This window comes from Trachemys scripta, chromosome 16, assembly GCF_013100865.1.
Source record: "Trachemys scripta elegans isolate TJP31775 chromosome 16, CAS_Tse_1.0, whole genome shotgun sequence".
NCBI classification, from domain to species: domain Eukaryota; kingdom Metazoa; phylum Chordata; order Testudines; family Emydidae; genus Trachemys; species Trachemys scripta.
The window spans coordinates 11,269,625-11,297,396 of NC_048313.1; the positions used below are offsets into that span (position 1 = coordinate 11,269,625).

Here is a 27,772-nt window from a genome sequence, read left to right on the forward strand (position 1 = left end):
GCGTAGCTGCACGGCCGCACAGCTGCCTATTAAGCCCCATACAGGTGCTCAGGTACAGACCTGCCCCAGACTTGCTGCAGCCAGGGGAGAGGCACCCCTCCCCCGGCCCCAACCTAGCCCTGGCACGGACCTGCCACGGCCAGGGGAGAGGCATCTCTCCCACCACCCCCAGCCGAAGTACTGCTGCCAGGAGAGAGAGCTGGGTGGAGTCCTCTCTTCCCGCTGTAGTCCCTGGCAGCCTCCATCCCAAACCCCTTGTCCTGGCCCCACCCCAGAGCCTGCACCCCCAGCTGGAGCCCTCAACACCCCCGCACCCCAACCCTCTGACCCAGCCCTGAGCCCCCATCCCCCACTTGGCCCCCACCTCCACCACATGAATTTTGTTACACGTCACCTCCATATTGGTGCACATAACAAAATTCATTCCGTACATGAGTGGGAAAAATTAGATGGAACACTGATCTGTACTAACACCACAGACTGGGCAAGAACAATTACCATTCATGTTAAAACAGATCAGTAAGGATGGTCAGAACCGTGTGTGTGAGCACACACACACACACACACACACACACACACACACACACAAGTTTAGGCAAGCCTGTAATAGGCAATGCCACTTACAAGATTGTGGGGGCCTCTCCCCTCACCTACAAGTCCATAGACTTCTCTTCTCCCTCAGGTTGTGTTACCTGTTTCTTTCTAGCCTCTGCTGACTCAGAAAATCTATTTCCTTACCCACCTTCATACTACAGTCATTGATATACGGGATCACATCCAACAGTGATCAACAGTCCTGGGCAGGCAAGGTGAAAAATATTTGTTTCCTAGACTGTTCTGGCTCATGAAGTATTTCAAAGGGGGCGGGAGGGAAGTCTTTTTGGGGGTGTTTTGCTGTGGGGGGGCAGCAGCAGAAAGTAAGAGTGGAGAGAATCTCAGGCCTACTATGAACTTTGGTCTGAAACATGCCATGTTAAACACACAAATAAGGGAAATGCCTTAGCCAAAATACAAAGCAGCCTGGGCCTCATTAGAAAAGTGTGATTTTACTTTTTTCAGATATACCAACTGTACGTGATTCTTACAGGCAAAAGTCAGTACAGTTTCCAGGAACTTAGTACAGAGAAGTCATGTTTACAAGTATTGGTACATGTTTAACAAGTCTTCTGGTGCAACATTGAGCTAGGTAAATTAGCATCCTCTCTCATATCCTGGAATTTTGAAAATTGTCATTAATAAACATGTCCATCCCAAAATCAAGAAAGGTTGTACAATTTTTTAAAGCGCCCCCAGTACCAATCCAATAATTCTTTGTGCTAGTATCTGCAGACAATCTATAAAACTGTTCTTTACTGACAGCAGATATTTTTAATGTAGTTCTGCTGTATAAGTCACATACCAAGTGGCAATTCATTAAGAACAAACCAAACTAGCTTTTGTAGAAGCGGAGGACAAAATTACTGGCCTGTACTCAAGATAGATGCAAATTTCAGTACCATATTTACAGGCTGAGCCACTTTATAGTACACAAATAAGTCTCAAGACTTATGGCAGATTTAGGCACATTATGGAACACTGGTTTTTGTAATTTTTCACATGACCAAGTTTTAAGAATTCTCACTTTTTAAAGTCACTGGCTTCACTAAAAATAGACTTGCAAAAGGAAGAGCAAGTGTTTCTCAGCATTCACTGCTTCCCAATACACGGGATCAGCACTCATTCCCCAAAGGATTATGGTAGTTCTCTTGGAACAAGGTAGGATTACTGCTGGTGCAAAACGCTGCCTTATAGTTTTCAGAAAGTGTTTAAATGGAATTCCAATAAGGTGCTCTTAAACAGATGGAGGCCAGCTTCCCATTGAAAGATATATATTTTCAAATTAAAATATTTTTCTGGCAATTTGCCCTAACATATTGACTAGATCTTGCCAGTGACTTTACTCACTAATGCTAGATGCAATATGGCACTAAATATTTAATAAAATACATTGCACAATAAAACTCTTGATTAAAAGTCTCAATTAAGCTAAAAACAAAAGTAATAAGATTATACCCTAGTACACAGGCTGCTGAGAGTAGTGAAGGGCAGTTAGTCCTTTATTGTAGTCATGCATATGTGGGCTGTAAACGTTATAAAAGGGCTGAATCTCCAGGTCCATTTTACTTCAGCATAGGAGAGGCAAAGAAGTATCCCTGGCGTCCAAGGTTGGTTGCAGACTTGCTTTTGCTCCCAAACCTAATTAAACAGAGATAAGGATCTATTCTAAAGCAATAATTCCCAGCCCTGCCATTAGAGCACCTCCTTGTGATGGACTGGTGAATTAGCACCTCTACATGTACAGTGCCATTATCTTTTTTCACCATTCTGTGCTCTTTAAACACTCCTTTTTAGTTTTGATTTGTTTGTGGTCCCCCCTCCCTGCTCACGAGGTCACATACTACTTATGATGGGGCTGCCTTTTGTTGGTTCCTAGAGTCTGAAGTACAGGCATTCTGTTTAACTGAGTGCCATGGAAGGTAGGGAGAGAAGCTTGGACCTGTACATATAAGCTGTCCCTCTGGCCAGCTGCACTAAGCCATAGAGAAGCAGGGATGAAAGGCAGGTGGCTTTCATGGAGCCCCCTACTGTTATGAAATTTGCATTGAGGAAGGGCAGATCTAATGCCCTGTAACTTTCTCAATCCCTTGAGCTCTCCGCCATATATTCCAACCCTCCCATGGAGTAGTGCCCCTCTCCACCCCAGTAAGCAGTTGATTAGTCTCTTATAAAAAAACTGCATAAACACCAAGCACTGTGCAATACTCAATGAATGCTCCGTAACCATGAGGTAGGTATTATTCCCCAAAGGCCAAAGTTTCTTGCTTCCCAAACTCATACTGTCCACAAAGTCCTATTGCAACCTTTAGTTTATTGGGATATATAAACAGTCAAATATAGTGCATGATATTATTTGGACTGAGACAGTAGCTCAGATTAAGGCCATGTCTACACTACCACTGGTATAACTTATATCATTCAGGGGTGTGAAAAAAGCACCTCCTTGAATGACATATGTTACACCGACAGATGCTCTGGGTGTGAACAGCTTCTCCTGCCGACATAGCTACCACCGCTTGAGGAGGTGTTATGCTGACAGGAGAGCTCTCTCCCATCGTCATAGAGCAGCTAGACAAATCGATCTTACAGCAGCGCTGCTGCATCGATACAGCTGTGCCGCTGTAAGTTCTCTAGTGTAGACATGGCCTTAGCATTTGATTTTACTATCCCAAAGTATGCAGTTTCACTTACTTCGGGGTAGTCTTGCTGAGCGTAGATCGGACCTTCTGGGACAGGGAGCTAGATGAAGGAGTCTTTGTCAGTTGCTGTTCTGGAGTAGTGAGAGGACCCAGCATGCTCACTTCCGACAGAGGAAACAAGAGTCATATTAGAACAGGCACATAACTCACATACAATGTTTCTTCTTAAACTAAGGTAATGGGATTATATTTTGCCCTGTTGCCATATGGTAAATCAGGGTAACTCTGCTGAAGTCAATGGTGGGACTCCAGATTTACACAAGTGAAAACAGCAGAAAAACTGGCCCAATATGTTCTATAAAAATAGAGGCACAACAGCAAAGCTAAGTGAAGCAGGAGTCACTGCTTAGTACACTTTGTATGTAAAAATGTGTTAGTCTTCCACAAAGTTTGCTGAAGTTTGAGAGAAGCTCGTCTTTCCTGTCATAAGCTACTTCCCTCCCCAGTCCCCACCAAATGCCCTTGTAACATTGCACCAATTGATGCCACAGCTAGATATTTAACTCTTTAAAAGCTTCTTTGTAGCTTGATGTTCCGACTTACAGCACTAAAGGCAGCAGGTGTTACAGATGCTTGGTTATCAAGGTGAATGGTAACAGTTAGGCCTAGGCTGGGGACTAAGAGCAAAATGTTGCCCTCAGTGTGAAAAAGTAATACTCCTCCTGAGGCTGGGAGGTGGGTAAAACAGACCAAAGAATGCCTGTTTTGAAATGCCATTAGAGAGACAAGATGGGTGAGATAATGTCTTTTGTTGTACCAATTTCTGTTAGTGAAAGAGACAAGCTTTCAAGCTACACTGTGTAGCTCGAAAGCTTGTCTCTTTCACCAGTTGGTCCAATACAAGATATTACCTTACCCCACTTGGTTTTTCTATTATCCTGGAAACAATATGGCTACAGCACTTGAAATGTCATATCAGGGATAAAGAGCCATGACCATCAGTGTCAAAGGCTGTATGGTAACTGGAGTGTGGAAGAGGAGGAGTAGGAATTACACAGTTTGGCAAGCCTGTTCCAACACAATCTAACAAAAGGCTTTGATCTGATGTCACTGTTTTAGAGTGGATGTTTGGCCATAGTTGAAGATCTGATAGAGCAACATTCCAGGCTACCTTTAACATCTGGTGTTCGGGGAGTGGAATAGGCATTGGAGTTTTCAATTATATGCGCTGGGTCAATGTTTTCTTGCTCCACCATCATGAACTGGCTCCAGTATTCCACTGGCAGTGACAGCAGTCGCTCTACCACCTACAGAAACACACTTTAGCACACAATTCCCCACCGTACCAGAAACTTACAATTCATTCAGCCTAAAAGTGGTATCAGATGGGCCAGAGGACAACAGCCCCAGGTGCCAGTATAATCAGATTCTTTAACAGGACACTTCATGTGTCTTACATCAACATTCTGCCAGGTGTCATTACTAATCACCTACCTTGGGTTGTCGTTTAGTGTCTTGCAAGAGTGTCATGGGGTCAGGATCTGGCACAGCATGGGCAACTATTGTGGGGCCGAAGACTTTGGACAGGTTGGTGATGTCCATTTTAGTGTCTGGGCTCTGAGCCACTCTAGACAAGAAAGAAAGAAAAAGGACATTGAGTAAATTTTGTTCACAGATAGAAAACCCTGATAATGTGAGCTGATGTCAATTATATCTGAATTTGCAAATAGTCCCAGGTAAAGACTCCTCTGTCACTCAACCACCAGTGTGAGCCTGTAGAAACAGAACTACAGCATCATCTCTTTTTCCCCATTTCCAGAACTCCTAACCTGGCTGAACCCACCTCTGAAGGTGAATCATGAGGAAAGCAAGTGTGTCTCTGTTAGCCTGAGGGAGTTCACCAACAGCCTGGTACATGGCAGCCACACTGTTGTCTTCATCCAAAATTTCTTTAAATAAAAAAAGAAAGCGATTAGAGAGGCCTGTGGGATCATTTCCCTCAGACAAAAGTATGTTCCATCACAGTGCTGGAGGGTGAGAAGATTCTGGGTCCCATGCTCCTGAGTTCTAATTCTAACACTGATACTATCTAACCTTGAGCAAGTCATTTAAACACCTGTGCTCTGGTTTCCTCATCTAAAATGGGGCTAATACCAGTGTCTCAGAGGTTTTGTGTTACGAGGCTTAATGTGTGTAAAATGCTTTGAAATCTTCTGGTGAACAGCACTGTAAGTATTGTGCTCTCTCTGTTGGACACTGATTTCAAAGATTTTCTGTACAAATGTTAGAATAGCTTCAAGACTGCACTAAACTTGTGCATGATTCCTGAACAGGATACTGACTATCAGGACTATTGATTAATTCCAAAAATCAAAAACTGGGATTATTTAAGGATTAATCTAAAAATATGGGATCTAGAGAGTGAGTATCCACCTAATGTTAGCAGCCTACATGATAATATCCACAGAATGAGACAGCTGCAGCTGCAAGGCAGATTACTTATCAGAGAAAGTTCTTCGAAGACCTGGATGAGATAAGAAGAACAGGAGTACTTGTGGCACCTTAGAGACTAACAAATTTATTAGAGCATAAGCTTTCGTGGACTACAGCCCACTTCTTCGGATGAGATACTTCACTATAACAAAGCTAACACCAGGCAGTGTTGTAGAGGCAGATCTACGGTAGGAAGGAAGATCTCTCTACAGTATACCCAGTACTGCCAATACATTCACATCCAAGAAGGATTGCCAATTCAGATGGATCTGTCTGAGAATGGACCCTCAGGCACTACAACTGCCAATGGCATTTGGCTCGCCTCACCTGCTGCCTCCATAAAAGTCTTGTTTAGCCGGAATGTGAGAATGGGTTCCTTTAGGCTGCGCAGGAAGTCTTTAAGAAGGCCACAGATGGCATGGATATCATCCACTTTGCTGAGCAGGGGCACAGTCTTCCCTCGAAGGAACTTCTCCTTCAGCTCTTTTACTGTCCGGTCACAGCCAGAAATTCGGTATAGGCCTGTCTGTTAGAGAGCAATGCCTAAAGTCAGGACTTCACCTGCCCAAACATCTTGAGAAGGCAAAGTCTAGATTCTTCAGTAAAAGCAGTCTCCTGCCCCCATTGTAAATTGTGAGATCTCTGAGTAGGGACTGTAACTTGCTCATTGTGACTCATGTGTTGAACAGCACTGTGTATATCTACAGCATCATAAACAAGAGATCCTCAGATTAACCAACTGTGGCTCTAATCATCACAGCCAAATTTGTTTAACTAGTACCCCCACTGATTTCAGGTGATTCTTACCTCACGTAGCCCTCGCTGCTCAATTTCATTCACACAATGCACTACAATGGAAGGAATCATTGGCGGAGTCATGGGCACAAAGTCCACCAGTGTCCCCTATAAGAAGGAAGAGACTGATTTTGCAACATTGACATTTACAAGTTTCAGGACACTGGAAGTGCTCAGGAGATCCCAACAGATCTAGGCTTAGGAGTAGTCTCTAGATTCTCATTCCCTAGACCCACAGAGGTAGGTGCCATGGGCACAAAGAGAGGACAAACACTATGTGTTCCTATAGAGAGCTAAACAGTATCTACCCAGAAGTCCTCCATACAACAGTCTTACTCTGTAGGAAATGGAGAGCCAAGAACTGAGTTTAACTTAAGACATGTTGCACCTGTGGAGTTACCATACACGAGAGGCTCAGGCAAAAGACTCCTGCTTCACAGGCCAGTGGAAAATGGACCATGCAGCAGATATGAAGGGAAAGGAGAGCAAGTAATATTACCATTTAATAAAGCAGATAACTCTGGCACCTATATATCAGGATCTTAAGTTCACTAGAAAAGTCTAGACAAAGGGAAGGAGTACTACTGTGAGTGGTCAAAAAAAAAAAAAAAAAGAGGGATCTAGCCTAAAACAAGCAGGAGACTCCTAAAGACCAGCTTAGCTGTGCCATCATTCACCAACCTGAAAGCATCTTAAGGCTCCAATTTAAGCAAAATAACTTTGCCAATAACTTCAGTTGAGACGGGAAACACGGATACATGCAGAGCCAGAAATAGTTTCCGTGATTGCTTGTAAAATCAGAACAAAATGCCTCCACCACATACAATTCTCCACCCTCCAAAAAACCCCCATTCCTACTATTCTTGGCTTTATTTAACAGTCTCATTTATGTACATCTATTAGATCTGTAATAAAGCAGACAATCCACATAATGCAGCAACAAGTTAACCAGTATATAAGACTCCTGGAATCCTTAAGCAAGGTCTAGTTCTCCCAAATGGGCATTAGCCCATTTGTTGTTGGCAGCTACAGGGTTTAAAGCTCATCTCACATAAAGCCATACCTCTCCAATTCTGACAGGAGTGCCTGTTAATGTTGGGATGCAGGGATGGGGACAGCGGTCCCGACATTCTGGGTGAGTCACCACACGGCAGTCCCTGCACTTTAGGGACAGTTTCCCAAACTTTATCCGCTTTCCACATGGAACGCATGACTCTGGTTTGATAACCTGGAAATAAAGAGCCTGTGTATGAGGAAGTGGTAATAATGCAACAAAACAATAGATACAGTTTAGCACAGGTATATTGAATGAGTTTCTTGTTCTATACTGATGGCAAAGTACAGATACCATTGTAGGCAGACTAATAGGGTTGGGAGTTAAATAAGCCCTTGTCAATGGTTAGTGATTCTGCTTCTAGCAAACCCTGCTCATTTATTTTATCATCTTAGTTCCAGCCATCATGACATCTCTTACAGTCATTGGGACATGCATGGGAAGTCTAAACTCTGGATCTCAAGGGCTGAATTGTCAGCTGTTAAACTTCAGCATAGCAGTGCAAGATGTTTCACAGTAGGAGCTAACAAAGATATATGCCTGCATACAGGGCGGTCCCTAGCGGTGTTGCGGGGCCTGGGACATTAGAAACTCAGCGCCTATCTGCCAGGGGGTGCTTTTACACCCCTTTCCTCCCCCCTCCCCAGCTCTGCCCAGGCCCCATCCCCACTCCACCCCTACCCACAAGACCTCACCCCCACCCTGCTTCTTCCCACCCCCATCCCTTTCCCACCCAGTTCCACCCCCTCCCTCAAGCATGCTGTACCCTTGCTCCTCCCCACTCCCCCCCCCCCAGCGCCTCCTGACACTGCGAAACATCCGTGGCAGGCGGTGAGAGGGAGGAGGTGGTGCTGGGGGGAGGGGTCAGTTCTGGTAGGGGGCTCCTCCACATACACCCCGCCTGCTCACCTCTCCACCCCGCTTGCCTGTCTCTCGCCTCACCTCACCTCCTCACCCTGATTCGCGGTACCCAAGGGACACCTCTGCCTGCATATATCCTAGGGCATAGCTGAGGACTCAGGATCAGAGTCCAGAGCTGAAACTGCCAACATCAGATTGGATAACTGACACTGCACCAGCCTGCACTCAGAGGGATGTACAGCAGTAGGTCCAGTGAATCTCTTTCAGGACTGACTCTATAGTCCACCCACACGAGAACTGAAAGGGGAGAGCTGCTCAAGTTCCTACTGCCTGTACACATACCGTCTTTGATACAAATTCATGCAGCCTCATCCCTCCATTGCTCTGAGGAGTGTTAGATCCATCAGTTTCAGATCTGGATTCCAGCTGCCTACTGCCCAAGCTTGAGTCACTATTCCAGGGTTGTAAACTGGCTGAAAGAGAGAGAGAGAGTTCTGTAGAATAATTTTCCAGCCTTCTGTTTTCAGTATAAAGACTATACAATGATTGAGTCAACTTGGAACCGGCAGGAGATTATTGTGAATGACTGAGGGATATCCATGGCCTAACAAGTACTGCCACCTGGCATCTGTGTTATGGCAAAGGTAGTGCAACCAGCAGAGGCTGTTACAAGATACAACTGGCAATTAATGACAATTATTTACCTCACAGGCAATCATAGAATCATAGAATATCAGGGTTGGAAGGGACCTCAAGAGGTCATCTAGTCCAACCCCCTGCTCAAAGCAGGACCAATCATCCCAGCCAGGGCTTTGTCAAGCCGGGCCTTAAAAACCTCCAAGGAAGGAGACTCCACCACCTCCCTAGGTAACGCATTCCAGTGCTTCACCACCCTCCTAGTGAAATAGTGTTTCCTAATATCCAACCTAGACCTCCCCCACTGCAACTTGAGACCATTGCTCCTTGTTCTGTCATCTGCCACCACTGAGAACAGCCGAGCTCCATCCTCTTTGGAACCCCCCTTCAGGTAGTTGAAGGCTGCTATCAAATCCCCCCTCATTCTTCTCTTTTGGAGACTAAACAATCCCAGTTCCCTCAGCCTCTCCTCATAAGTCATGTGCTCCAGACCCCTAATCATTTTTGTTGCCCTCTGCTGGACTCTTTCCATTTTTTCCACATCCTTCTTGTAGTGTGGGGCCCAAAACTGGACACAGTATTCCATATGAGGCCTCACCAATGTCGAATAAAGGGGAACGATCACATTCCTCGATCTGCTGGCAATGCCCCTACTTATACAGCCCAAAATGCCGTTAGCCTTCTTGGCAACAAGAGCACACTGTTGACTCATATCCAGCTTCTCGTCCACTGTGACCCCTAGGTCCTTTTCTGCAGAACTGCTACCTAGCCATTCGGTCCCGAGTCTATAGCAGTGCATGGGATTCTTCCGTCCTAAGTGCAGGACTCTGCACTTGTCCTTGTTGAACCTCATCAGGTTTTTTTTTTGGCCCAATCCTCTAATTTGTCTAGGTCCTTCTGTATCTGATCCCTACCCTCTAGTGTATCTACCACGCCTCCTAGTTTAGTGTCATCTGCAAACTTGCTGAGAGTGCAGCCCACACCATCCTCCAGATCATTAATAAAGATATTAAACAAAACCGGCCCCAGGACCGGCCCTTGGGGCACTTGGCTTGAAACTGGCTGCCAACTAGACATGGAGCCATTGATCACTATCCGTTGAGCCCGATGATCTATTCAGCTTTCTATTCACCTTACAGTCCATTCATCCAGCCCATACTTCTTTAACTTGGCGGCAAGAATACTGTGGGAGACCATATCAAAAGCTTTGCTAAAGTCAAGGAATAACACATCCACTGCTTTCCCCTCATCCACAGAGCCAATTATCTCATCATAGAAGACAATTAGGTTAGTCAGGGACGACTTCCCCTTGGTGAATCCATGCTGACTGTTCCTGATCACTTTCCTCTCCTCTAAGTGTTTCATAATTGATTCCTTGAGGACCTGCTCCATGATTTTTCCAGGGACTGAGGTGAGGCTGACTGGCCTGTAGTTCCCTGGATCCTCCTCCTTCCCTTTTTTAAAGATGGGCACTACATTAGCCTTTTTCCAGTCATCTGGAACCTCCCCCGATCGCCATGAGTTTTCAAAAATAATGGCTAATGGCTCTGCAATCTCATCCGCCAACTCCTTTAGCACCCTCAGATGCAGCGCATCCGGCCCCATGGACCTGTGCCCGTCCAGTTTTTCTAAATAGTTCCGAACCACTTCTTTCTCCAAGAGGGCTGGTCACCTTCTCCCCATATTATGCTGCCCAGTGCAGCAGTCTGGGAGCTGACCTTGTTCGTGAAGACAGAGGCAAAAAAAGCATTGAGTACATTAGCTTTTTCCACATCCTCGGTCACTAGGTTGCCTCCCTCATTCAGTAAGGGGCCCACACTTTCCTTGACTTTCTTCTTGTTGCTAACATACCTGAAGAAACCCTTCTTGTTACTCTTAACATCTCTTGCTAGCTGCAACTCCAAGTGTTATTTGGCCTTCCTGATTTCACTCCTGCATGCCTGAGCAATATTTTTAGACTCCTCCCTGGTCATTTGTCCAATCTTCCACTTCTTGTAAGCTTCTTTTTTGCGTTTAAGATCAGCAAGGATTTCACTGTTTAGCCAAGCTGGTCGCCTGCCATATTTACTATTCTTTCTACACATCGGGATGGTTTGTTCCTGCAACTGCAATAAGGATTCTTTAAAATACAGCCAGCTCTCCTGGACCCCTTTGCCCTTCATGTTATTCTCCCAGGGGATCCTGCCCATCTGTTCCCTGAGGGAGTCAAAGTCTGCTTTTCTGAAGTCCAGGGTCCGTATTCTGCTGCTCTCCTTTCTTCCTTGTGTCAGGATCCTGAACTCAACCATCTCATGGTCACTGCCTCCCAGGTTCCCATCCACTTTTGCTTCCCGTACTAATTCTTCCCTGTTTGTGAGCAGCAGGTCAAGAAAAGCTCTGCCCCTAGTTGGGTCCTCCAGCACTTGCACCAGGAAATTGTCCCCTACACTTTCCAAAAACTTCCTGGATTGTCTGTGCACCGCTGTATTGCTCTCCCAGCAGATATCAGGGTGATTAAAGTCCCCTATGAGAACCAGGGCCTGCGATCTAGCAACTTCTGCTAGTTGCCAGAAGAAAGCCTCGTCCACTTCATCCCCCTGGTCTGGTGGTCTATAGCAGACCCCAACCACGACATCACCCTTGTTGCTCACACTTCTCAACTTTATCCAGAGACTCTCAGGTTTTTCTGCAGTTTCATACCAGAGCTCTGAGCAGTCATACTCCTCTCTTACATACAACGCAACTCCCCCACCTTTTCTGCCCTGCCTGTCCTTCCTGAACAGTTTATATCCATCCATGATAGTACTCCAGTCATGCGAGTTATCCCACCAAGTCTCTGTTATTCCAATCGCATCATAGTTCCCTGACTGTGCCAGGACTTCCAGTTCTCCCTGCTTGTTTCCCAGGCTTCTTGCATTTGTGTATAGGCACTTAAGATAATTCATCGATCGTCCCTCTTTCTCAGCATGAGACAGCAGTCCTCCCCTCTTGCGCTCTCCTGCTTGTGCTTCCTCCCAGGATCCCATTTCCCCACTTACCTCAGGGCTTTGGTCTCCTTCCCCCGGTGAACCTAGTTTAAAGCCCTCCTCACTAGGTTAGCCAGCCTGCTGGCGAAGATATCCTATCCTATCTCCTAGAACTGGAAGGGACCTTGAAAGGTCATCGAGTCCAGCCCCCTGCCTTCACTAGCAGGACCAAGTACTGATTTTGCCCCAGATCCCTAGGTGGCCCCCTCAAGGATTGAACTCACAACCCTGGGTTTAGCAGGCCAATGCTCAAACTACTGAGCTATCCCTCCACTCTTCGTTAGGTGGAGCCAGTCTCTGTCTAGCACTCCTTCTTGGAGCACCATCCCATGGTCGAACAATCCTTCTCTCTGACACCACCTGCGTAGCCATTCGTTGACTTCCACAATTCAACGGTCTCTACCCAGACCTTTTCCTTGCACAGGGAGGATGGACGAGAACACCACTTGCGCCTCAAACTCCTTTACCCTTCTTCCCAGAGCCACGTAGTCTGCAGTGATCCGCTCAAGGTCATTCTTGGCAGTATCATTGGTGCCCATGTGGAGAAGCAGGAAGGGCTAGCGATCCGAGGGCTTGATGAGTCTCGGCAGTCTCTCCGTCACATCGTGTATCCTAGCTCCTGGCAAGCAGCAGACCTCTCGGTTTTCCCGGTCGGGGCGGCAGATAGATGACTCAGTCCCCCTGAGGAGGGAGTCCCCGACCACCACCACCTCCACCCTCCTCCTCCTCTTGGGAGTGGTGGTCGTGGAACCCCCATCCCTAGGACAGTGCATCTTTTGCCTTCCAATCGGTGGAGTCTCCTTCTGCTCCCTTCCCTCAGATGGGGAATCACTCTTGCAGACATGCTCTCCAAAGCCAAGCAAGAAGCATGGTGCATTAGTGTGTTAAAACTGAAAGCAAAGCCAAGTTACTTTAGAAAGCAATTAAGATCAGAGAATTAGGGCAACATGCTTCAATTATTATTGCCCAGGAGCAGCACATCTTGGGTTAACTGAGAGAATAAGTGCTACCACATAAGCATTAATACAGGCACATAGTTCTTATATTGGATACACATTGTGTACTTCTAATCACTCTAGTATACCAAACTTCTTTGAGCAATTACTTTGCTTATGAATATATAAAAGCAATACTAGAAACCCCTCCGCCCCCACACTCTGTGTTAGATTTATCAGAATATCTCCATACAGAAGATTTATGAAAGAGACTTTTTTAGCAGTTAGAGTCATTTATTTGGAGACGGCCAGGAAGAGAAGGCTAAAAGCAAGAAGTTTGGCTTTTGTCCTTCAGTTTGATTTTCTCTGGGCTAGAAATAACTATGGTCTGTTTCAGAGGGTCTGAAAGGAAAATGCCCACATGTTTATTTTTTTCTTTTGCCTCGATCCCATTTAAAGATCATTCTGTAACCCAACTTTCAAAGAATAAACCTTTCTTTTTAAAGAACAAGCTAAATTTAGAGTTTCCCCAACAACCAGAGTTAGGACACCTGAGAGAGACTATTATTTGATTACTACCTTTCAAGATACCTGTTTAATGCTAATTATAGGAGAAATGGGAAGCAGCAGGTGAAGGGAACAAAGATTTTCTTGGAATTTTTTTCCCATCCTCCTCTCCTATATATTAACACTTACTAGCCCAGTTATATTTAACAAATAAAGAGATGGCAGAGAGAAACTTTGTGTGCCTAGTTTATTTATTGTGAAGTTGGTCATTGTGAAGTGTGGTCCAGCAAACAAGTTCTGGTCTTTGCTGTTAACTTTACTAGGAGCCATTAAGATCCCTCAGACTACCCTTTTTCAAAATAACTTTTCAACATAATCACCCCCATTTGTATCAGTGTCTGCAGAGACAGCCAAATAAAGATTCATGAAAATTAGTGACATCGTGCATTAAAACCAGGATAAGGGACAGCCCGCAGACATACATATACCTACCTGTCTTCCTCCGGCTTCTGAGATGATAAGGTATAGTCTGAATAGTGGAGATAGCTTCAATTGGGCCACCATCATTAGGGACCATAAGTGTTGTTTTTGCAACTATAGACTCGTTTCCCTGAAATGAAAGAGCTATACGATTAGTGATGGCAATATGACGTGGAAAGGGATATTTAGCTTTTATTGGCCCCAGCAGATCACTTATATTGCATTAACGTGTATAACTTAATCAGATGTCTGATTTAATCTTGTGTCAGACAACAGAGGGATAGAAAAGGAAGATAATTTCCAAAATATGTGACTGGCATTAGCTGTGACTCCATGAGTTGCTGTCCTGTGAAACTGTTATACTAGCTCTAGTTTCACAGAGTATCCTACTGCATTTGGGGGCTACACCAATACAGCCACCTCTGACAAGAGGTGCACACAAACTCAGCTGGGTTTACATACCTGGTCCACTGTGGAGCCAATTGATCGGGTTTTTTTTAAAGGACCTGGTGGGCCTTCTATGAACTGCCTGGAAGAACGCTGAAAAGAAAATGTGTGTTAAACAAGATTGGGGGCGTCAAGCCTAGAGCATCACACCACATTTCCTGAAGGATTGGGGTAAATTCCACTGCAGCGTTTGCAGATATTGAAGTCCATAATGATTTCTATTTAGAAAGGACATGAAGACTTGTGCAATAAGGCAGCCTAACTGAGCAGTAGAAATGGTTCAGCACACAATCTTCCCAAGAAGTTTGACTGGCCAACTGAGTGCTCTACCACCAAGACCTTCAGGGGAAGTAATTTTCCCTCTTCAACATGAGGAATGCTATTGGAAAACAGGGAGCAAATACCAAATCCTCCCCCAATAAGACAGCCATCTCTTCTGATGGTTCGGATCCCTCTTCCTTACCCATCCCACATGCTGACTGCAGGATAGTAGGACAAATCCTGAGCCCACTTTTATGATGGGAACACCTATCTTTAATTTCCCACTATTACTAGTTTCATGTTACCAGAAAGATGCAGTAAGTCCACCAAGAAGCTTCACTCCAAGTAACTTTCCGCTTGTAAGCTGCAGGTGAGAGTAGCATGGGACGTGGGAATTCACTTCATCATCTCCAGCTGACAAGTGAAAGTTACTTCCAAAGCTTTCATCTGAATCCACACAACAGTGCTGAATTTTTGGATGCAAAAGAATTAAGGATTTATTCATCTAGGTAGTCCAGTTCTATAAACTAAGTCAAAAGACACCTTCCATCTCTTGCCCATGGTGCAGGTTAGAGTGCATTTCTGGGAGGTCTGATCTCACTGAGCTTGAACAGTGACCACCAGATCAGAGAGTCTATTATAATAGATGAGTTACCAAATGTAGCCACAGTGCTACGTATTGTTACTCCTGACTGCTCCAACCACTTAACGGGAAAGAATGTAACATACCCGTTTCTCTCTTTTCTTCAGTCTGACAGCCTTCACCAAAGAGGAATCCCAATCCTGTAGGTAGGACAAAGTATTGTGTTAGCATACTGCAGATACTTTAGCCATGTCTTTCATTAAATCCATTTTAAAGAACGGTGGACCAGCGAGCTTAAGACAAATATAATACACGTTAGTCTTAACATCATCCAGTTACGAATCTAATGTTTCCTCTGGCTCCATTCATGATTTCTGGACGGTTATAACCAGGGAAGTCAGCTTTTCTGCAGTTCCCACACCTCTGTGCTCATTAAGATTTTGATAGCAGGGATAAAAACAGAGGTTCAGAATTCTCACTGGCCTCTACCACCCCCTCCACCCCTCATTAGTCATTTCTTACACTCACTACTCCCTTTAAATTTCATGCTGGAACTACTAAGACTCTGACTCATAGACTTTAAGGTCAGAAGGGACCATCATGATCATCTAGTTTGACCTCCTGCACATTGCAGGCCACTGAACCTCACCCACCCATTCCTGTAATGGGCCCCTAACCTCAGGCTGAGTTACTGAAGTCCCCAAATCATGTTTTAAAGCCTTCAAGTTACAGAGAAACCACTATTTACACTAATTTAAACCTGCAAGTGATCACTGCGCCATGCTAGAGGAAGGCGAAACCCCCCTAGGGTCTCTGCCAATCTGACCCAGGTGAAAATTCCTTCCCAACCCCAAATATGGCAATCAGTTAGACCCTGAGCATGTAGGCAAGACATACCAGCCAGACACCTGGGAAAGAATTCTCTGTAGTAATTCAAAGACGCCCCCCTATCTAGTGTCCCATTACCAGCCATTGGAGATGTATGCTGCTAGCAGTTGCAGATCACTACATACCAGTGTAGGCCATCTCATCATACCATTCCCTCCATAAACTTAACAAGCTCGGTCTTGAAGCTAGTTAGGTTTTTTTTGCCATTCCACACCAGATGTGAATCCCTAGTTATAATACCACAGTACTGGGTTCCTGTAGACAGAATGGTAACTAGAGACTATAAACCCAATCTTGCACCAGCACACTGATGCAAAATTAGAACACTCATATCATAGCTGTCAGCAGAATCAACATATAAGGACACTATTTAATTTTGCTTAGCAGTGCAGTGTTTTTATGGTTGATACTGCAAGACACTGCACTGCTGAAACTGCAATATGGGGAGTGAAGATAGATAATTCTCAAAGATTAGAGTTACATTACCAATGACTCGTCAGTCTTGTCAAAGCTGATGTCTGATAGAATTGAGCCAGATTCATCTATTGTTGAAAGTCTAAGACGTAAAGTAAAAAACCGATTAGTCTGTAGGTTTCATTTCCAGTTGACTTCATGATTCCAGGGCAAGCTTGCTGACCAGGCAATAGCTATGTATTCTAGTTTGGAACAAGGCAATATCTTGATGCGATGAATGTAGCATTAATGCAGCATAAATAAGAGTGTAGATTCACAAACTGATGGACTGTCATTTGCGATTTACTAGGGGAAACCAAAATCCATGGAGTAGGCATAACCCAGATTTAGCATGTCAGTATTTTGTTGTATTCCCAAATCACAAGTCTTCTCTCTTCCTCCTCCCTTCCACATAAAGCTTCTACCTCTTCTGATTGCAAAGCTAAGTTCCTTCATAAATCAATGTACAAGTTCTTTTTGACTGCAGCCCATCAGACAAGCACAGAAGAGTGACTTTCTCCTACTTCCCTATCCCCATTTAATTTGCAGTTTTGTGGTATTAAATTCAAAACCTAGCCGAGACTATTTAACTACCAACACAGTTAAGACTAGAGAGAGTCCAGAAAACAAACAAAAATGCTAAAAGGTTTAGAAAACCTGACATATGGGGAAAGATTAAAAAAACTGGGTATGTTTACTCTTGGGAAAAAGAAGACTGAGGGTAGACCCAATAATAGTCTTCAAATATGTTAAGGGATGTTATAAAGAAGATGGTGATCAATTGTTCTTCATGTCCACTGAAGGTCGGACAAGTACTAATGGGCTTAATCTGCACTAACGGAGGTCTAGATTAGATATTAGGAGAAACTTTCTAATGATAAAGATAGTTAAGTTCTGGAAGAGGCTTTCAAGGGAGGGTTTTGAATCACCATCATTGGAGGTTTTAAGAACAAGTTAGACAAACACCGGTCAGGGATAATTTAGATGTGCTTTGTCCAGCCTCAGCATGGGGCCTGGATGAGATGACCTCAAGGTCCTTTCCAGCCCCACATTTCTATGATTGTAAAACAAAAAATTAGGAACAACCGCGCCAGAAGAGATCAGTGGTCTGACTAGTTTAGCATCTACTCTGATGGTTATTAGTGTCAGTTCATTCAGAGGAAGAAAGAAAGAAAGAAGCCCCCCAGTGGACAGTTATGGAATATCCTGTCCCAGAAAGGAAGAATCTTCCTAACCCCCATCAGTTCATGGTTGGCTTATGTCCTGAAGCATGAAGGTTTACATGCATTCTCCAATACAATATACTAATGTAACTGTTCTTATTCCCTATATAGAGTAATTTTTCTCTGGCCTTGGTGATATCTTGTGGCAATGAATCCCATAGGTTAATTTGTCAGGTGTTAAGAAGTTTCCCATGGTCAGTTTTAAACTTGCTTTCAGTTTCATGGAATGCCAATTCCATTGTGAGAAAGGATAAATAGGAATACCCAATTTATATTTTTTTAGCATTATTTTGTATCTATCCATCCCTTCTCTAAGTAGTTACAAGTTTTTGATATCCTCTCATAGAGAAGTCTTCCATTACAAAAATCATTTTAGTGCCTCTCTGAACCCCCATATTTCTGGTATATCTTTGAGACTGAATACAGTAATCCAGATGAGATCATGTCACTTATTTATATAATGGCACTGAAATATTTTCTGTCCTATTCCTTATATTCCATAGAATTTTGTTTATTTTTGACAACCTCTGCTCAATGTGTATCAGCTTTCATTTAGTTATCCACAACGAATCCCAAGTTCCCTCCTCCTCCCACCATCCCCCAAGTCTGTATTCAGCTCAGATAATCCTTGGTAAACAAACAATGATAAATATAGTAGCTCTCTGGAGCCAGGTCAGTGGCTGGGAGAAGTATTTCTGAACTGCTGTTTCACCTTTAGGTTTATTATTGATGTGCAGGCTTAGTTATTGACAAGTAGTTTAGCACAGCTATATACTTGTGAAAGATTTTCCTTTTAGTGGGATTATAGCTGGAGTGGAAAAAAAATTGAGTGGTTTCAACAAAGATGCATTGTCCTATGCTTTTATATTCCTCAACCCACACACAAAGTTCTGGTGGCAATAGTAGTCTCCTAGAACAATGGAGCCCCAAGACAAAAAAAATTTTTGGATACCAAATACAAATTTTCTACAGAACCTAAGATTTCATTAAAAAAAAAAAAAAAAAAAACCCCCTATTGCCCCCCAAAAATTCAAATGCTATTTCCTGCTTTAATTAAATTTACTGAGAAATATGGAATTCTTATAGCTTTCAATAAGAACAGTTAAAGTTTCAAAATTTTCAAACTAAAATAATTTATGTTATACATTAGATTGCTTTGAGGAAGAGGTCATGTGAAACTCTGGAATACAGGATCACAGGAGAAAAAAAGCTGGTAGCTTTGGGGTATTGCAAAGGAAAAGTCAAAAACCTCTACTATAGTCTGAGATTACTGTAAACCTAGGGACCAGATATCCAAGAGTTTAAGTATTTGTGCTAATCAGTTGTTTCCCTTATGGTCAGGTTGCTACCTTCCCTACCTTCTGTTCCCAGAACCCCCAGTGGAAAGTTGAGGCCTGTTAAGGAAGGCCAGGGCAGATTTCTGTTCTTCACTTAGCTGAATACTGCCAGATGCATCACACATCAGTAGCTCTCGAATCAGTTGGATCTGCCGCTCCTGTAAAGCGGAAAACATCAGTAGTAGCTAGGGGAGAAAGCTTCACTTCAGATTTATGGGAGACAGGCAGACCATAAGACATTTAATACAGCTAATGCAGGTAGGCTTTGATGAAGTGTGCTACTTCAACAGTATATTAAAAGCCCATAAAGCAGAAACTGGCGTCCCAGCTTCCAACAGGTAACAAACTCAATTTAAAGTAGCAGCAGTGAGATTCTTCTGAATTAAACCACTATTCAAATGAAGGCTATACTCTCTTGCAATAGAAAACAATGTATTGATGTCTTATTAGGCGCCAGTTATTGTCTTCCATAAATCCAAGTAGCTTGGACCTTTTTAGACTGCTGAGAAATGCATAAAAGGATTACATAGTGCTGAACAATTCCAGTCTGCTGAGGAATCCAATATGGACTCTTCCAAACAATACATTAGGATGAATTAAACTCCATACTAGTCTTGCCAATATGCTTCAATTCCTACCTGCATGGTTATAAATGTCTAGTTACTAAACCCTAAAGAGCTGGATAGCCACTGCAGCAAAAGGCCTCACAGAAAGTCACAAGATTCCCAATAGAAATTCCTGGAATTTGTTGATGTCTCACAATGCTGCAGTGATGCAAAAAGTCATGGTTTTGTGGCTCTCCGCAAATCCACGTAATACAGTATTTCTCTCCATTCCTGCCTCACACATGCCATTGGTGGTAGGCTGTCTACATCCTCTCTACCTGAGATCAGGAGAGTGAAAAGAGTTCCTATCAGGCTCATTAAACTCCCAAAAGAGTTGCACGTAGCTTTGAAGCTAAAGAGAGTGAACTCAAGCAGTCATAGAACCACACTGAACATTCCTAATATTATAATCAGTTGAAGATGCCCCATGTGCCGTTTCCTATTGCCCAGTGTCATTAAAATCAGTGGAGTCTTCCATTTTGTTATATTTGAAGGTGATGGTACTGTGGGAGACATGTATAGCTATTAAATATACTACAGAAATTAATATTTTTGTGCCAACACATTTAGGTACATAGAGGTCTCTTTTGTAACTTTCCAGATCCTTATCTGAGTGGACTTATTTATACCACGGAAACACTCATTTAGGTGAATCTCTATGGAATGAAAACCAAAGCCTGTTCCATACAGGAGTCACATCACAAGTAACAGGATACCCACCAGCTTCTCACAGTCTGCTTCAGCTCGCTGTCTTCGCTTGATCTCCACATCCACCTGATTGCGAGCATGTTTCAGCTTTACATCCAGTGCACTACGCTCAGTTTCTGTTTTCATCAGAAGATCTTTGTACCTGGCCAGCTCATGATCTGCCTTCTGCCACTTCTTTCGGAACTCTTCAAAGTTCTTTGCCAACTGGATAAACTCTGGGAAGAAGATGCTTAGTCTTAACAACAGTGAAGAATAGAAGCAGAAGAAATACAGCATCTGCCCCTTTATGTAGGAAGAAACTTTCCATTAATGATTGCCTTCAAGTAAAAATAACAGATCAGCTGACCTGTTAGCAAACCCAGCTGAAGAGGAAAAAAGTCTGCAGAAGAGCCTAGAGGCTAGCTCAGTGGTCTCCAACCTTTTTACGCCCAGGATCACTTTTTGAATCTAAGGGCAACCCAGGATCTACCCTGCCCCTTCCCTGAGGGCCCCCCCCCTCACTCTCCCCCAACCTCACTCACTTTCACCGGGCTGGGGCAGGGTGTTGGGGTTGGGGGGGCTCTGGGCTGAGCCTGGGGCAGGGGGTTGGAGTGCAGGAGGGGGTCCAAGCTCTAGGAGGGAGTTTGGGTGCAGGAGCGGGCTCTGGACTGAGGCAGAGTGTAGGGGTGCAGGAGGGGGTATGGGATACAGAAGGAGATATGGGGTGCTGGCTCTGGAAGACGGGTCAGGGCAGGGGGTTTGGGTGCAGGAGGGAGCTCGGAGATGGGGGTTGGGGTGCAGCCTCCAGCCAGGCAGCATTTACCTCCAGTGAATCCCGGTCAGCGGCGGGCGCAGCGAGACTAAGGCAGGCTCCCTGCCTACCAAGGCCCCACACCACTCCCGGAAGGGGCCAACGCACCCTGTGACCCCTGGGGGTGGGGAGGAGGCAGGGGGGGCATATGGCTCAGTGCACTGCCCCTCTCTGCAAGCACCGCCCCCACAGCTCTCCCAGCCAATGGGAGCTGCAGGGGTGGTGCTTGCAGGGAGGAGCAGCGTGCGGAGGGAGACCCCCTGCCCCTGGGGCTGTAGTGGCCGCTTCCGGGGGCGGTGTGGGGCCAGGGTAAGCAGGAAGTCTGCCTTAGCCGCAGCCACACTGCGCTGCCGCTGGAGATCACGATCGACTGGGAGATCCTCTAGGATCAACCAGTCGGTGACCACTGGTCTAGCTGATCTCCCCAGCAGTTACATCAGTCCCCAATACCAGAATCATGGATTCATGTTTTACTGGCCACCCAGTCCCTAGCATGTAAACAAGACTTCAATAAAAGATAGTCACTCCCCAGGTTTCATATGTTATGCTAAATCAGCAGAAAGAAAAAGATGACCTTCCTGGCAAGTTGTCATACATCAGACTAAAACTACTGCTATTAAAATAACAAGAAGACAGACTGCGTTATGGTCACAGCTCAGTACACCAGAAAGACTTTCAATAGCAGATTCAAATGTATCTGCTGTAATATGCTCCAGTAGATGTAGATTAGTATTATAGATGTCTGGAGCTGCAACTCCATTCAGCTAGATAATTTTACTTTCAAATCAATATTTGTATAAAGCCCATTTCCTTTAGCGGTTTAACACTTCCCTAAGGGGAATATAAGTGTTCCACCCTGCAAAGTTACAGCAAGAAGAGATTTCACAAGTTTGCCTTCAGCCAGTGTTTTCCCCCCTGCTATTTATGGAAGCGGTTAGTCCCAGACCGTGTGGGCTCTCCTTGGGCCCACGTCGAAGAAAGTTAACTGTTGGGCCCCCCTAAGGTTTTCACCCCCTCCTTTGGTACTAATTAGCTTTGCACACACGCATGCACAAGCACACCCCTACACCTTACAAACTCCAACTTTGAAATTCTGTGTGCAAGAAAATCAGGATGCTACAGCATGATGCATTCATCCCAGAAGTCCAGCCAGTCACTTCAGGAGTCCAGTCAGAGCAAATAAACCAAGTTTGCTCCCAAATCTATGTACCTGGAAAAGCACCACTACTTACAAAGCCATCGGTGGGCTCTTTAGTACTCAGGGCTGAAGTCGAAATGAGCGAGCAATTGTCAATTCTTACACTGAACAACATACATGAGTTAACTGTGACATGACTTACGGTATTCATTTCCTTCATTTAGAAATTCTGACTGGCGCATGAGTTGGTCAAACAGATTCCGTAAGTTCAGCATTGCAGTCTCCATCTTCCTGCCAAGAAATCAAAAGATTTAAAGTGATCTATCCAGGTTTTTCCATTCCTCCTGACACAGGAGTCATCGCCAGCCTAAGACAAACCTGTGCTCAAAAGTCTCTGACTTAACATTTGCAGCCAAACACAAAAGTCTCTCAAGAATGCAGTTTCATAGAGCTGTATGTTTCTCATCTTATTCTTGGAAAAAAAGGTCTTCAGGTGTCCCATGAACGGAGGATGGTCAAGACAGCTTTGTACAGAAGCACTACATTTTCCACCCACACAAACACTCCAATGCTTCAGGTAACTTGCAATATACTGTAGGACCTCATACCCCAACAAGACAATCAGGGATTTCTTGCCAATTTATTATTTTGAGGGTATACAATATTGTTCCAATTCCAGCCTAGGAGTAATATAACTCTTCAAAGGACACCATTATTCATACAGTTTCAGAGCTACATACATAAAAAATAAAACAGAAGTGTTCTTGGGAAATCTTTGGGTAGATTTGGATTTTGCTTCATTTTTTAAATTACTATTCTTATTGAAAAGATCTTTGGTACTGCCATGGCCAGCATTTTAAATTACATCACAGCAGTGATTAATACAGAAATTGCTAGTTCAGCAGCGCAGAAATTACTTCTCTAATGCAGATTTCTGCTGGAATGCTTATGAGAACTCGGGCTAATATGTTAATACCAAGTACAGGCAGATGATTACATAGTACTATGTCCTGGCATCCATGCTACACAACTCACCACCTTCACAATTAGGAGGGTAAAAGCAGCTCACATATAAGGCACTGTGAACAGGCATGCTTTAATCCCATTCAGCAAGGAAAATTCAAACTCTTTAGAGAACTGATGCCTCATAGAAGAAAAATTCTACTGCAAGAATGCAATTCAATATTTCTGTTCTTTGTTGCCACTTTTAAGTCTGTTATTGAGTGTCCAGGGAGAAGTCACCTACTACAGGACAGGTCCAACAAAGAAAGTAACAGAACACCACTAGCCATCACCCACAGCCCCCAACTAAAACCTCTCTAGCGCATCATCAACGATCTACAACCTATCCTGAAAAACAATCCCTCACTCTCACAGACCCTGGGAAACAGGCCGGTCCTCGCTTACAGACAGCCTCCCAACCAGAAGCAAATACTCACCAGCAACTACACACCACACAACAAAAACACTAACCCAGGAACCAATCCCTGCAACAAACCCTGTTGCCAACTCTGTCAGCATATCTATTCAAGAGACACCATCATAGGACCTAACCACATCAGCCACACCATCAGGGGCTCGTTCACCTGCACATCTACCAATGTGATATATGCCATCATTTGCCAGCAATGCCCCTCTGCCATGAACATTGGCCAAACCAGACAGTCTCTACACAAAAAAATAAATGGACACAAATCAGACACCAAGAATTGTAACATTAAAAAAAACCAGTAGGAGAGCCCTTCAATCTCCCTTGACACTCAATAACAGACTTAAAAGTGGCAATCCTTCAACAACAAAACTTCAAAAACAGACTCACACCTTCTTGTTAACTGTTGGAAATGGGTGACATCCACCTCGATTGCATTGACCTCATTAGCACTACAAAAGTAATTTTCCCTCTTGATATTCACCCCTTCTTGTCAACTGTTGAGAATAGGCCACTTCTACTTTAATTGAATTGGCCTCATTAGCACTGACACCCCACTTGGTAAGGCAACTCCCATCTTTTCATGTGCTGTTCACTCCATGCATCTGATGAAGTGGGTTTTAGCCCATGAAAGCTTATGCCCAAATAAATTGGTTAGTCTCTAAGGTGCCACAAGGACTCCTCGTTGTTTTTGCTGATACAGACTAACACGGCTACCACCCATAAACCTCTTAACAGTAAGAGCAGTAGGACAACGGACTGCCTAGGGAGGTTATGGAAACTCTTTCACTGGAGTTTTTCAAAAGGAGGCTGGATAGCTATCTGTGTTGGATGGTTTAGACACAATAAAAATCTGCATCTTGGCAGGGGATTAGACTAGACAACCTGAATTCTTATGGTACCATATCCAGAATGATATGCCTCTTAATAATCAAGCACTAACCAAGAAACTCTCCACTGCAATCTGATTACACCAATAAAAGTGCACTAGTGGGTTAAGTGTCCTTAGGATGACCAGACAGCAAGTATGAAAAATCGGGAAGGGGGTGGGGGGTAATAGGAGCCTATATAAGAAAAAGACCCAAAAATCAGGAATGTCCCTATAAAATCAGGACATCTGGTCACCCTAAGTGTCCTTGGAATCACTTCAGCAGCAGTTCTTTTTACAGGTTCTTAATGGGTCAGTTTCCTGTGGTTATAAAAATAAGTGTAAGAAAAAAAATTAAGTACCACTTTTGGTTACTTAAAAAAATTAGGACCAATCAGGCATGACATCACTGACTACACAATGGGTCCCTCCACATCAAGCAACGGAAGTTGGTAAAAAATTCAAACAGGCTGCAGGCAGTAGTGCCAGCTCCTCTATTGGGAATCCAAAGACCTTTGGAGGAAGCAAGCAGTAGCCCAGCTCTGCCCTTCACAGGAAGAGGAACTTCAAAGAGTTCCTTTATCCCCACACTATCCCTTTAACTGAAATGCAAACTTTACTCTTCCCTTATCCCAAAGCAACTTTACAGACACAGTACAACACCACTAGCCATTCCTGTCCATGGCTTTTTCCTCTGCTAAGCCCAGGCTGGCTATGTTCCTACGTACAATGTCCTGCCGTCTAGCTGGTGGTCGGACTGACCTTGGTTGTGTTTGCTTATTTTCTTTGCCATCCGATCATCTGTTTGTCTTCTACAGGCTCCCCACTTTACAGTGATGCCATTTATATATACCTCACCTGACAGACATGTTGCTAGTCAGCCCTAACAGAACCCCAGAATTCAGGTCCCCATGTTCCAAGGTTTATGTAATAGGATGTAGGTGGCAATATGTGTTTACTCACAGAAGTGAGCACTCTTGCAGTAAAAAAAATCATTACTTCACCACTAGCCAATCAGTGCCAGCTTTGCAGAACCATCTGAAGCCTTCTTATTTAGCCAACAGTGTCTCAAGCACCTCTTGGAACTTTGCAGGCATCTCATTAGTTGGCAAGCCTACCATTTCTGCAGGTAGAAGATTGTTCTCTGTAGAGAAGGACTAATAACAAGTCCACCACTGGACGATGACATGATATTTGAACATTCCTCTTCTCAGCTTCAGTGCTTAGTGCTTCACTCTGCAGTTCTCTCACCAGTAACACTTATGGGATAACATAAAGGTATACTAGCAAGGCCCGCAGTACATCTATGAGAGCTGCATTCTTAAAGTGTAAGTAGATACACCCATTTCACCATAAACAGAATCCTAACAGTCTAAATCCTGCTTTCCTTGCTCACAAGAGCAGTCCCACTGAAATCAATGGGACTACCTCAAACAGCTAATACAACCTCGATTGTACTCTATTCCTATTTGTATGTAAGACGTCTATGAAAGAAAGTCTGGTAGGCTACAAAGATTGATTGCATGGGTAAGTTAACTCTTACAAAATTTAACTGTTCCTCCTCCATACAATTACTAACTTGAAGAGGAACAGTGTTCTTCAGCTGGTTATGCCTTTTACCTCAACACCTAAAAAGCATGTAGGCAGCACATATTAAGTACAGCTGCCTGAGCAGTGGCACTTAAAGTCTACATTCACCAAGTTATTGTCAAAGGGTATAAAAATCCAGGTTTAGAGAAGAATGAATGAAGAATTTCAACCATTTAAAAATACAATAGACAATATGGGGTGAGAGAAGAATCTGGAGAAGGCAAAATGCAAAACATTTTAGAAGGGTTGATGTGTACAGTGTATTTAAAGCATCAATCACCCAGGCATCTTCCTAAAATATGCTATTTACAGTGCTTTCATGGATTTCCAGACCTAAACATGAGACAGAAAATGGAAGCCAAGCAGTCCTAACTAAGGAGTCAAAATTAATTTTAGATCTCTCAAAGGCTCATTTCAAAGGTAATCCATGTCCTACCACAGACCATGCTGGGCAACTCTTCTGTTCCACAGTTAAAAGGGAGGTACCTCTTCCAGACTATAAATCACTCTCTTTCTTTCTCTACACAAGGTAGAGATTCAAAAGGTCTAACTTAAGCCTTATCATACATTTACAATGTCAATTGCAAAGATGCCTCTAAGTAAGAGGAGTGTATCTAAAAGAGTCATTAGGATCCCACTGAAAGAGCTATATGTTTATTTAGGATAAACAAGGAACTAACAGAATTTCAATTATGCCTCTAGAGAAAGACACTACGAGGCTTCTACTGCAGTGCATCCTAAACATCCCGTTGACAGTTACAGGTTCACTCTGGGACGTCCAAAACACAACTATTTCCCCCTACCAGCAATACAGCAATGCCCACCGGGCAAAGGTCAGACCCCGCCTGAGGGCAGAGACGGCTATTGTGGGACCCAGCTACTGGTCAGGAGGCTCCCCGAGGTTAATCCATCATTGCCTGATGGGAGGAGGACGGGTCAGTACAAAGACGATTCAGGTTAGGGCACGTTCCAGCTGCGTCGAAGGCACCGCCACTCGCCAGCATCCTCCATCGCCCTCCCGCCGCCAGGGCTTGCCGTCCCCTCAGGGCCGCGATACCACGGGGCCAGGATCAGAGCGCGCAGGGCTGCTTCGGGCCAGCTCGGACCGGTTCCTGCCGACGGGCACCGGCTCCACGTCTCGGAGGGTCAGTGTGGCGCGGCGCAGCGCGGCGGCCGGAGGGAGGGAGGGCCCGTCACCGGGGAAGCCGATGGGGCGATCCCTTCCCACCAGCCTGAGGGTCACTCAGCGCCGGTACTCGCCTCCACCCCCCACAGCGTCACCCGGGAGGGCCCCCTCGGCCCCACGCCCGCCCGACGGAGTGACCCCGCTACCCCGCCACTCACCCTGGCCGCCTCACAACCTCGGGGCGACGATCCCTCACCCACCCGGCGGGCGCTAACTGTCTACGTCCACCTAGCTCCGCGCGGCAGCCTCGCTCTGATTTGAATC

At 44.5% G+C, this 27,772-nt stretch overlaps 1 protein-coding gene across 3 annotated transcripts; it reads right to left on the reverse strand.

Annotated features, from left to right (window-relative positions):
* Positions 1-1,026: 1,026 nt before the first annotated feature.
* RACGAP1 (Rac GTPase activating protein 1) lies at positions 1,027-27,772 on the reverse strand. Of its 3 annotated transcripts, none has more exons than XM_034791729.1 (17): positions 27,667-27,772; positions 22,638-22,726; positions 20,520-20,722; positions 19,216-19,352; positions 16,668-16,737; positions 15,440-15,493; positions 14,465-14,542; positions 14,015-14,132; positions 8,782-8,912; positions 7,588-7,752; positions 6,537-6,632; positions 6,057-6,255; positions 5,080-5,185; positions 4,731-4,863; positions 4,408-4,543; positions 3,289-3,397; positions 1,027-2,235 (listed from the first exon to the last, which is right to left on the reverse strand). In XM_034791729.1, the coding sequence occupies exons 2-17, from the start codon at positions 22,720-22,722 to the stop codon at positions 2,160-2,162; spliced, it is 1,896 nt and encodes a 631-aa protein (XP_034647620.1). In that variant the 5' UTR covers positions 22,723-22,726; positions 27,667-27,772; the 3' UTR covers positions 1,027-2,159. The 3 variants fall into 3 exon arrangements, with proteins under 3 accessions (XP_034647620.1, XP_034647622.1, XP_034647621.1); XM_034791731.1 differs by lacking the exon at positions 27,667-27,772 and adding an exon at positions 27,147-27,281; XM_034791730.1 differs by lacking the exon at positions 27,667-27,772 and adding an exon at positions 27,126-27,281.

Bases quoted from the DNA above. Each gene is read 5' to 3' on its own strand.
- RACGAP1 (XM_034791729.1), bottom strand. From the start codon at position 22,722: ATGGAGACTGCAATGCTGAACTTACGGAATCTGTTTGACCAACTCATG. The intron at 16,738-19,215 runs GTAGGGAAGGTA...TTTACGTCTTAG, and splicing joins GGGGGTTCTGGGAACAGAAG to ACTTTCAACAATAGATGAAT. The intron at 4,544-4,730 runs GTAGGTGATTAG...GTGTTTCTGTAG, and splicing joins ACACTAAACGACAACCCAAG to GTGGTAGAGCGACTGCTGTC.